The following is a 10,880-nucleotide window of genomic DNA, read 5'->3' on the forward strand; positions in this document are numbered from 1 at the left end:
CTTCCCGTGTCTACCCAAAATATATTCGTATGATAAACAAAAGAAGAAAAAAACAATTGTATTCTACATATTATCTATATATACTATATAATTAATATATCTGTATGGCCTAAGTAAGTGAAAAAAAAAATATATAAAAATTAGTAATATTAATAATACAAAGTACTTTCATTTCTTTCTTGTTATTATATACATAATACTTATATATATATATTATAAATAAATGAATGTTGTTGATAAATACTTGTTGATAATGGTGCGTCATTTCCATGTTGTTTCTTAGTTACGTTACGTGATCGAGTCTTCATTATTTCAATCTTTTGTTTTTCAACCATTCGTCATCATTATTTTTGTTCGTTTATTTCGTTAAAAACCATCAGATTGGGGTCACAATTATTACGTGCGTGTGTGAATGTGTGTATTTTCCCTTCATTAGTCTTAGATGTAAATTGCATTTTAAAATAAATAAAATTAGAAAATATGAATGAAATAAACGCAATTATTTCCCTTTTCTTAAAAAACAAACAAAATCATGAATGGCGGTGAAAAAGATGGCCGTCGACGAGAACAGCTGATAAAGAAAAACAAGATGGTCGCTGCTGAATGTAAACAACAACAGCTTTGACATGGCGGATAACAATATGGCTGTCAACAACAACAGCTGACTAAAAGTAAACAACAATAGTGAAAACAAAATCATGAATGGCGGAAAACAAGATGGTCGCTGCTGAAATTAGACAACAACAGTTTCAACATGGCGGAAAACAATATGGCCGTCAACAACAACAGCTAACTAAAAGTAAACAACAACAGTGAAAAACAAAATCATGCATGGCGGAAAACAAGATGGTCGCTGTTGAAAGTAGACAACAACAGCTTTAACATGGTGAAAAACAATATGGCCGTCAACAACAACAGCTGACTAAAAGTAAACAAGAATAGTGAAAAACAAAATCTGAATGACGGGAAACAAGATGGTCGCTGTTGAAAGTAGACAACAACAGCTTTAACATGGCGGATAACAATATGGCTGTCAATAACAACAGCTGACTAAAAGTAAACAACAATCATGAATGGCGGAAAACAAGATGGTCGCTGCTGAAAGTAGACAACAACAGCTTTAACATGGCGGATAATATGGCTGTCAACAACAACAGCTGACTAAAAGTAAACAACAATAGTGAAAAACAAAATCTTGCATGGCGGAAAACAAGATGGTCGCTGCTGAAATTAGACAACAACAGTTTCAACATGGCGGAAAACAATATGGCCGTCAACAACAACAGCTGACTAAAAGTAAACAACAACAGTGAAAACAAAATCATGAATGGCGGAAAACAAGATGGTTGCTACTGAAAAGTGGACAACGACAGCTAAAATCATTAAATCCACGTCTGTTTCTTGATTTGAAAGAAAGAAAATTTTTAAGAAATTATAATTTGTAAACTAAATAAACTAAAATTTTCAATTTTAATATAAAATATTGATGTGTTAATAAGCCAGGAGTTTCATCGATCGTCAAGCACTCACGCTCATCCAAATTAATTCTCGATTAGCATCGAAGAATAAAAAGAAAAACAAGCTATTAAACTAATTCGAGTAAATAAATTTATCGTGCCCTGTTTGTGTGTTCGTTGAAAAAGTACACTATTTCATTTAGTCTGAAATAAAAAATGTCTTCGGCTGAAACTTTCCTATCCTCAATTTTTCCTCTACTAGTATCACTGAACGTGATAGGCGTATCGGATTACACTAGAGACTCAACGAAAACACGTTTGAAACGCAGCAAACTTTTGACGATCTACATGAGAATCAAGTCGTCTTTAGTGTGCGTATTGGTGATTTGCGGCAGCTTTTACGGACAGATTTTCAAAGCTGAAACCGTGATGGAATTGTTGATTTATAACGTGATGAATTACGGAAATCTCTTCTACGTCTTCACCGTCTACATACTGATTACGTGGAACTTCAAGAAGATTGTACCGTTCTTCGATGATTTCGTGAAAATCGACACAGAACTTGAATGGTTGTTGATGAAACCGGTCGATTACAAAACTACTATAAAATCGATTTACTTATACTTTGCTGTTTCTTACGCAATGACTTTTGTAGTGTTGATCGTTCACGTGGTTATTGGTACAGGTTTGTGGGATTTCATCGCTTACTTAATTGGAATTTTGGTGGGAATTTCGATGGAATCTACTCTGTTTAGTATATTGAGAGAGCTGCGCCGAAGATACGAACTCATCAACGAGTGTTTAATCAACTTAAGCAGTAAGCAATTCGAAGATGCTTTCGATCGTTTGAAGAGACTCAAACTCGTGTACTTGAAGTTGCTTCAGTTCAGGAAAATCCTTGGCGATTTCGCTTTACAATTTCTAATCAAATTCTGCATGTCCTATCTACTTTTCTTGTCTGGTTTGTATAATTTCTACGTTTTGGGTTTCAATAATTGGTTCAGTCATTTGGTCATTCTGCTTTGGAGTTCTAAAGAGATTCTGGGTGCTATTTACTACTTCGATTCTGTTACGCAAGAAGTGAGTTTTTTTCATCGAGAAAAATCTTGTTTTACGCAATTTATTTTAGGTTTTGAAGACCAGAGTTTTGTACGAAGCTGCAATGAAGACTTACGATTTAAATTATCGTAGAGTGAGTAAGTGGACGTTGTTTCTTAATTTATAAATACATTTTGTTTTTTTTTTCAGAGAGGATTGTTTCATCTTCAGGTGCAATTCGAGAACAATTGCTTTTGGATTTGCGGATTGTTTCCAATGAAATGGAGTTTAGCGTTAAGTGTACGTTTGTCGAAAGTTGTGTAACTTTTTGATTTTTTCTTGCTTTTCCCCAGATGATTGGAAGCATAGTGAGCAATTTGGTGATACTCATTCAATTCAAGAAGATGACCAATCATTAATTCGTTTTCAACTGTTTAATTTATATATTTTATACTAATTGTAAGTTTAATGGCGGATAAAAATATGGCCGTAACGTAAACAATTGTAAACAACAATATGGCCGTCAACAACAACAGCTGATAACAAAAATAAGATGGTTGCTAATAACAACAATGAAAACAAAATCTTAAATGGCGGAAAACAAGATGGCTGTCAACAACAATAGCAGTAACAAAAGAAAAACAAGATGGTTGCTACTGAAAAGTGGACAACAACAGCTAAAATCTTTTTCTCTCTGTTTCTGTAAATTGGTAAAAATATTTAAAAAAAAATATCTAACAACTAAAATATTGATGTGTTAATAAGCTACGAGTATCATCGATCGTCAAAAGCACTCACTCTCGTCCAAAATTAATTCTAGATTAGCATCGAAGAATAGAAAAAAAAAGCTATTAAACTAATTCGTGACGAACAAAGAAACAAAAGTTGCATTTCATTTAGTTTGAAATAAAAAAAAATGTCTTCGGCCGAAGCTTTTCTATCCTCATATTCGAATTACACTATAGACTATGTCGAAAGTTATTTTATCATTGAAAATGTATTTCATTTCTTGCTCTTTTTTCAGATGTTTGGAAGCATAGTGAGCAATTTTGTGATAATCATTAATTCGTTTTCAACTATTTAATCTATATATTTTGTACTAATTGTAAGTTTAATGGCGGATAAAAAGATGGCCGTAACGTAAACAATTGTAAACAACAATATGGCCGTCAACAACAACAGCTGATAAAAAAAATAAAATTGTTGCTAATAACTATAATGAAAACAAAATGTTAAATGGCGGAACAAAAGAAGCAGTAACAAAAGAAAAACAAGATGGTTGCTACCGAAAAGTGGACAACGACAGCTAAAATCTCTTTCTCTCTGTTTCTGTAAATTGGTAAAAATATTTAAAAAAAATAACTAAAATATTGATGTGTTAATAAGCTATGAGTTTCATCGATCGTCAAAAGCACTCACTCTCATCCAAAATTAATTCTCGATTAGCATCGAAGAATAGAACAAAAAACGCTATTAAACTAATTCGAGCAAATAAGTTTGTCGTGCGTGGCGAAAAAACAGACAAAAGTTGCATTTCATTTAGTTTGAAATTTAAAAAAAATGTCTTCGGCCGAAGCTTTCCTATCCTCAATTTCAGATTACACTATAGACTATGTCGAAAGTTATTTTATCATTGAAAATGTATTTCTTTTCTTGCTCTTTCCAAATGTTGCAATTTTGTGATACTGATTCAATTCAAGAAGATGTCCAATCATCTATGATTACATAAGAATCAGTTGTCAATTGCGTAACTATGGTTGTAAACAAGATATCTCGATTATTACAATTAATTTTCACGTCTTTGCATAAGACTTAATTACTCGACAACCACGGACGTTAATTGAATAGTTTAATGTGCTAATCGAACATGAAATTATAGTCTTTTCAATTATCCAACTATCTGTTATTTGTGGTCGACTATAATTACGTAATAAGCTGTTAAAAGTATGTACTTATCGGTTGTATATCAAGTTGCCTATCTAAATGTTAATTTGTGTGAATAAGTGTACAGTTGGTTGCATACAACTGCACTGAAATAGTTTCAGTCTGAAAGTTGTTTCAGGATGAGAAGAGAATGTTATTGTTGTAAGGATATGAAAGAAAAAAGAGTATGCAAGGATTTTGATGTTTCAAAGTATTAGAATCAATTATAATAAAGAAATTCCGTATCTATTTTTCCGTTTGATTCGATTTGTCGATACTTTCACAAAATAGATTAATTTGTATATATGAAACATTTGTACATTATACAAGAATTGTATATATATATATATATAGAGAAGGGTGTGTCTGAATGTCGTAAAATAAAATTAATTGATTGCTCGTGGACGCTCGTTCATTTCCGCTTAAAATGATCGTTATTTATTTCGATCCGCAGCGGACTCTTGTGATCTCCGGGTTTGAACTGCAGACTCACGTTGTTCTTGAACCCGGGCCTCTCGAAGATCCCTTTCCTCGGCGCTCCCTCATCACCGCCACCTGCAGCGACAACAGATGCAGGAACGTTCTCCTCCTCCAGCGTCGCCATCGGCTCGTCCACGGACTCCTCGTTCGTGTCCTCGCTGTAGAACGTGCTCGAAGAAGAGCTGCTGGACGCGCTACTACTGGAATCCCTACGCACGCGCAGCTTACCCTCGGACACCGTCTTCAGCCGCTCCTTCTCGTTGATCCTCGACCAAACAGTGGAAGCCACAGCCGGAGCCTTCTGCTTCTTAATAACAACAGCGACTTTACTGCCGGTCTTCTGATCGTCGTAATCCTCTTCGTATTCGGAGACGTGATCTGAAGCTCTTCCTCGACGTTTCGGTGATTTGGGTCTGGTGTAGAGGCGAGATTTCAACGAGCTGCGCTCTTCCAACCGTCCCCTAACGTCCGAATGCTGCTGAGGTATCCGGCTCTTGCGATTCTTCAACTTCGTACCAAGATCAATCTGCTCCTCGACTGGAAGCTGCTGCTGCGGCGGCGGTGGTTTCTTCTTCGTGATACCCAGTATACTTCGCAGATCCGTCTTCTGCTCCGTGTTCACCTTCTTCAACGCGTTCAACTGCTGCCGCCTCTTGATCCTCTCCTCCTCTTCATCCGCATACATCCTCATCCTAGGCACTTTCGACTTCTTCTCCTGCACCTCCTCCTCGTCCTTATCCTCCTCCTGCACCGCGGCCCTCTTATAACCCAACCTGTTCTGCAGCGCAACACTCTTCACCTTCACCTCCTCCTGCACGGGCGGCTTGTAATCCTGCTCCGCGTATTTTATATCCTCGTACCAATTCCTCGCCAAACTCCCCCACGGATTCTTGTTATCCTCCTCACCATCACCACCGCCACTCTCCTGATTCCTATCGAAGATCCCTTTAAACATCGCCTTCTTCGGCACCCTCGCCACCTTCTTACTCTTATTATAATAATTAACGAACTTCTCAGCTCGCACAGGTTTCGCATCCGATTTCACCGAGAACCTCATCAAAATACACTTGGACTTATGATGCGGCACCCCCAACCTCCAGAAGCCAGCAGGCAACGGATCAGCAATCTGACTTATATGCACGTCACTCCCGTTCTCCTTCTCCGCCTGAATCATCACCTCGCGATTCTTACTCTTCAGAAGCACGCTACGCCCTTCGTCCTCATCTTTACTCGAATCCTTCTCCTCCATGATCCCTTGGATCGCCTTCGACAAGTAAAACAGAGCTCTAGCAGCAGACACCTTATCCGTCCACACCACATTGCAGTTATCTTCCGTGATCCACTCAATTGTAGATGGTGCGTACTTCCCGAAATACTCCAGAACATCCTCAGTGCTCATATCCTCCACCCCATGTATATGCAACGATTCAAACTTGACGTCTCCCTCGTTACCCGCATTGATATCCAAACTGTTGTGAAGCTCCTGCAGATGCTCCTCCGTGAAATTGTTGATCTCCTTTGGGTCCAGAGCGAACCTTTTCGCCCTCCCCGACCTCTTCTCCTGCTCAGCCTTATCGAATATATCGATGCCAGTTGAAAATCCAGAGTCCTGCAACAACGTTACCGTTATTCAATTATCCGTTGCTATAGTGATACTCTCTATATTGTTATTATTATACTCACGGGAATCACCATCTTCGCGTTGGGTCTCGTCAGGAAGGTTATGTCCTGGTTGACGTCCTCCAGCTCGTTGGAATCGCTGATCTCGCCCTCCTCACCTTCGCTCGCCCTCTCTTCGTCCACTTCCATCGAATTCACGAGATTGTTGTGGATCTCCACGCGAATGTTGGGACGCGAACCGCCGACGTCCTCCTCCATCTTAACAAGTATTAAACAAACTGAACTCAGCTACAATCAAGCGACCAACTAACAAACAAAAAAAAAAAACATATTTACACACATTGACCAGCAAAACAAAAAATTATATCAGTTTGACCAATGCACAAACAACAAAAGTTTCATTTAATTTCAATGAATTGCAATTTACACCTTTGATATCAACGCTTCAACAATTCCAATTCATAAACTATTCAAAACTTAAGTGTTTGCTTTAATATTACTCATTTCAATCAAAGTTTCAATGACTTATTGTGTATGTTTCTAAAGTTGGCAGCACATACAAACATTTCTTCAGTTGTTCAATTGGATCGGTTGCTGCTGCTGCTGCTGTCAGTTCGCGGTGCAGTTTTCTTAGGTTATGTTTTTATAGCCGATCGAATTTGAATCCTGGATATCGTCGAGAATTGCTTGAACACACGATGTACAACTCGCAGGCGGAATCGGAAACGATCCTGGTGAGTCTCATTAACGTTTAAAAAGAAATTTCACTAAAACTTTTACGTTTCATTTGCAAGCATCGTATGTCCACTGCGTTAACGCTGAAGGTGGACCAGAGATGCGCCGATCTGACGGTGCTCTTCGAGAGAGGCACCAAAAAGGAGTTGGCCACCTTCTTCCCAATGCTGATCGACAACATCTTCGGACCGCAGGGAACGTTCAGCTGGAGCCTGCGAACGCAGCTGCCGCAGAACAACCCCAACGAGTTCAAAGTCCTGTTGAACTTCCTCAAACCCATGGGACCGGTTTTCAAGTTGATCTATCTGCTGCTGCAAGAGCCCAACATCAAGTACGAATTCAGCTTGATGTATTTACCCGTAAGATTAATTTTTCCTTTAACTAATTACACGAATAATGTCAATTGATTTTTTTGTAGACAAAAGTTAAGATGATGCTCGACAGCTCAAACATACATCCCTTTTACCAGGAGATCCTTCAATACAACAATCAGACCAAACAGATAACCTCACTTCTATTAAGTAAGTCTTTTGTTATGATCAAGTTTTATTTAATTTGACAATGAATTTGCAATTGTTTCTGATTTTGACAGTTTATTTTGTTTTGTTTTCAGATCCATTCGATTATTACATGTTCCATTTCGCGTACCACTTGATCAATCCGTGCCAGCAGAGGACGACGTGCGACGACCAATGGGATTCCGTTTATTACAACTTGAGCGTTGAGTATCTTTCGCATTTCTTCCCCATCGATTTGAATCAGCAGATCACGCCGTCAGTCGGCTATTACAGCGGTAAGAATCCGATGCAATTGCCGCAAACTTTCCAAAGGTAATGATAATAACTTTTAATTTGTATGAAATGTTGATTTTATTTGTGCGAATTTTTCAGCAGAACGATGCGTTTCAAGATGAGTTTGTTCTCGGATGTGCAAACGCCTGAGGTGAAGACGACGATGGAGAGGCACCCGAGGAACGAGATTTGGCGAAGCGAGAGCATCCTCATGGCTTTCGTCGACTTCTGGCTGACGAACGATCAAGTTTGTCTGCATTTCGATAATCTCAATATGAGTCTGTCGAATGTAAGTTCTTTGTGGATTAATATGTGGATTTGAGAAGCGTAACACTCTCTTGTTTGTTATCAGCATTTGGAGTTGCCTAGCGCCGATTACATAAGGATTATTAGGGCTGTGATAAAGCATATGCACGCGTTCGCTTCGACGATGAACTTCGACGCGACATCTCTGGGCGAACTGAAGAAAATCACTTTGCCGATGATCCAGGGACGGATTTACGTCTTCCTGAGGAATCTGCTCTATCGTTGGCCGCTGGACGAGTCTTTCAGGCTCGTGCTGGAACTGTGGCTCAGCTTTATACAGCCGTGGAGGTACACGCACGAAGCATACGAACATTAGTAAGTTTTTTTTACAATTTCTCCAAAAGTACTGAAGCGTTTTTAATGTTTTTTCGTTTTCAGTATTGAAGTTGCTGCGAATACGAATCAGAGTGCGCACAGGAAAGACGTGAAATACGCGGACGAGTCTTACATGCAGTTCATCGCGGAAAACCTTCTCGTTTACGTGGTCATCTTCCAGCAGCTGCTACCGAGGTTCGCGCGCGTCGATCTTTCGAGCCCGAAGAACGCGCAAATGCTCTTCAGATTAACAAAGGTTCGCAATCGATACTTTTTAGTATTGATTTAATCATAATTAAATTGATTTTTTAGGTGTTTTCTCAACCGAATCTTGTGCCAATTCTCAGACGACTCGAGAGCGTCGTGGAAAACAAAAACTACTCGCCGACGCACGTCCTCCACAACAATCCGCTGGGTCTGATGCCGCCCCTGTCTCCGACGACCCGATGGTCCACGAACACCTCCGGACACATATACGACTCGACGCACATCGAATCGCCGAAGAAACCGTGCAGTAACTTCATGTCGATGGGTTCGGATCCTTTGGCGAGCAAGTACATGTCCGTCGTCAGGCAGAAACTCTACGAACTGGAAGGACCCAACTTTTGTTACAAACCATTGTTCACAGTCCAAGCAGCGCCTGAGGTAAACCAATTATTATCGAAGTTTAACATGTGTAAAGTTTTGCTTTCTTGCAGGTGTACGAGTTGCTGCAGATAATCAAAGTGTCCGAGATGAAATCGTCGGAGCTGTTCGAGAAGCAGAAGCAGAGCGAGCAGCGACGTGGATTCTTCTCGTTCTTCACGCAGCCGACGGACATCGACAAGATTTCCCTTCTGGATCGTAAGAAGGCGCCCGTCTTTCTCGCCGCCGCGTTCGAAGGTCTCATCAGCATCTTCGGCATAAGCGAGTTCATCGTTCCGCAACAATGTTTTCGTCCGTCGGAATCTCCGTGCTTCGCGCAGTGCAGCGACGATTCTGCTGCGGACATCTCTTCGGATCTGAACTCCACGAACACGGTGGAGCGAGCTCTGAAGCAGCAGAGCATCAGGGAGAGGATGAAATGTTTGAAGTTCGACGGAGATCCCGATCTGATGCCTATTCAGTCGCGCGAGATCGGATTCTTGGTGAGGATGTTCTATCAGGCTTCGTGCTTCATCAATCAGATGGTGAGAATAATAATAATAGGTGGTGCTTGTTTATAAAAGGCGGAGCTTGTTGGAGAACGGCTTCTAATTGGCTGATTTTTCGTTAAAAGGAGGAGCGTCGGATCAACCAGTTCCACGGAAGGCAGGATTTCGCCGGAAGATTCGTGCGGTACTTCCTGCAGCCGCCGATGTACGTCTACAAGTACGAGAAACGGGACGGCAGGTCGCGCCGCGTCCGACATCTGTTGCCGGCGCGCGTCAGCCTGCGTCGCTTCGCCAATTACAACTTCTGGACTCTGTTCATCATAGCTACGCTGATCTTCCGGTACTTGGGTTTCGGCAGTTTCGCCTTCCTCTTCCTGTACGTCGTCTGGAACGTTCTGGTCGCGTCGTTCTCCGCGATCTTCCAAAGCGGACGGCCCGTCGTGCAGAGCGTCGATCTTAATAACAGCATGGACGACTGACGATCCACTCCAACTTGTCAAAATCGATCCACCTACGCGCTACTTGCCAAGTAACACACTATATATATATATATTTGTATCATATACGAATTGGCATGGTTACGCGCTTTGGTCCGGTTATTATTATTATCTATTTTTTTTTTCATGTAATGATTTATTTTTTTTTGTAAAAAGTAATTTCTAATAATACTAATAGTAGGCGTTATACAAGGTTTAACAAGAACTTTTGTACTTTGATACTTCCACGCGAATTGCAAGAATAAAATGTATTCGTTTCGTTTTTTAAATCTTGGAACTAAAGTTCCAGTAATGTAATGTAATTACAAACATCGATTCGTTGTTTCTATTATATAACAAATCCCCAACACTTTCAACAATTTTTAACAGACTTGTTACGTGCATAATCGCAAGTGCATATTTGGTTGCATACACACAATCTTCATGTTTTGTTATATTACGCAAGTTAATTGTATAATTCAATAGCCAATCAAATTTCGATTTTGTTAAAAACACGACTTGCTAGATTTTCGTTTTTTTCCTTAGTAACTCGAAAACTAAACAACTTCTTTGTTATTTTCTCAGTTAATGATTATTTTTTCGTAA

At 39.8% G+C, this 10,880-nt stretch overlaps 3 protein-coding genes across 4 annotated transcripts; 2 read left to right on the forward strand and 1 right to left on the reverse strand.

Annotated features, from left to right (window-relative positions):
- Positions 1 to 1,673: 1,673 nt before the first annotated feature.
- LOC108559798 lies at positions 1,674 to 2,914 on the forward strand. Its single transcript, XM_017917154.1, has 4 exons — positions 1,674 to 2,537; positions 2,587 to 2,649; positions 2,706 to 2,795; positions 2,849 to 2,914. The coding sequence occupies exons 1-4, from the start codon at positions 1,674 to 1,676 to the stop codon at positions 2,912 to 2,914; spliced, it is 1,083 nt and encodes a 360-aa protein (XP_017772643.1).
- A 1,749-nt stretch (positions 2,915 to 4,663) lies between these two features.
- On the reverse strand, positions 4,664 to 6,815 carry LOC108559802 (nuclear cap-binding protein subunit 3-like). The gene is made up of 2 exons (XM_017917161.1): positions 6,582 to 6,815; positions 4,664 to 6,507 (listed from the first exon to the last, which is right to left on the reverse strand). Exons 1-2 carry the CDS (start codon positions 6,774 to 6,776, stop codon positions 4,831 to 4,833), a joined length of 1,872 nt encoding a protein of 623 aa, XP_017772650.1. The 5' UTR covers positions 6,777 to 6,815; the 3' UTR covers positions 4,664 to 4,830.
- Positions 6,816 to 7,105: 290 nt separating this feature from the next.
- LOC108559801 (sphingomyelin phosphodiesterase 4) lies at positions 7,106 to 10,546 on the forward strand. Of its 2 annotated transcripts, none has more exons than XM_017917159.1 (10): positions 7,106 to 7,252; positions 7,313 to 7,612; positions 7,672 to 7,774; positions 7,867 to 8,083; positions 8,144 to 8,333; positions 8,397 to 8,665; positions 8,729 to 8,921; positions 8,978 to 9,310; positions 9,364 to 9,834; positions 9,924 to 10,546. In XM_017917159.1, the coding sequence occupies exons 1-10, from the start codon at positions 7,217 to 7,219 to the stop codon at positions 10,275 to 10,277; spliced, it is 2,466 nt and encodes an 821-aa protein (XP_017772648.1). In that variant the 5' UTR covers positions 7,106 to 7,216; the 3' UTR covers positions 10,278 to 10,546. The 2 variants fall into 2 exon arrangements, with proteins under 2 accessions (XP_017772648.1, XP_017772649.1); XM_017917160.1 differs by having other exon boundaries at positions 8,147 to 8,333.
- The last annotated feature ends 334 nt before the right edge of the window (positions 10,547 to 10,880 follow it).

This window comes from Nicrophorus vespilloides, unplaced genomic scaffold (assembly GCF_001412225.1).
Source record: "Nicrophorus vespilloides isolate i.1.1-1 unplaced genomic scaffold, Nicve_v1.0, whole genome shotgun sequence".
Lineage (NCBI taxonomy): Eukaryota > Metazoa > Arthropoda > Insecta > Coleoptera > Silphidae > Nicrophorus > Nicrophorus vespilloides.

Bases quoted from the DNA above. Each gene is read 5' to 3' on its own strand.
- LOC108559798 (XM_017917154.1), top strand. From the start codon at position 1,674: ATGTCTTCGGCTGAAACTTTCCTATCCTCAATTTTTCCTCTACTAGTA. The intron at 2,538-2,586 runs GTGAGTTTTTTT...AATTTATTTTAG, and splicing joins TCGATTCTGTTACGCAAGAA to GTTTTGAAGACCAGAGTTTT. The intron at 2,796-2,848 runs GTACGTTTGTCG...GCTTTTCCCCAG, and splicing joins AATGGAGTTTAGCGTTAAGT to ATGATTGGAAGCATAGTGAG.
- LOC108559802 (XM_017917161.1), bottom strand. From the start codon at position 6,776: ATGGAGGAGGACGTCGGCGGTTCGCGTCCCAACATTCGCGTGGAGATC. The intron at 6,508-6,581 runs GTGAGTATAATA...ACGTTGTTGCAG, and splicing joins ACGCGAAGATGGTGATTCCC to GACTCTGGATTTTCAACTGG.
- LOC108559801 (XM_017917159.1), top strand. From the start codon at position 7,217: ATGTACAACTCGCAGGCGGAATCGGAAACGATCCTG. The intron at 8,334-8,396 runs GTAAGTTCTTTG...GTTTGTTATCAG, and splicing joins TCAATATGAGTCTGTCGAAT to CATTTGGAGTTGCCTAGCGC. The intron at 8,666-8,728 runs GTAAGTTTTTTT...TTTCGTTTTCAG, and splicing joins CACGAAGCATACGAACATTA to TATTGAAGTTGCTGCGAATA.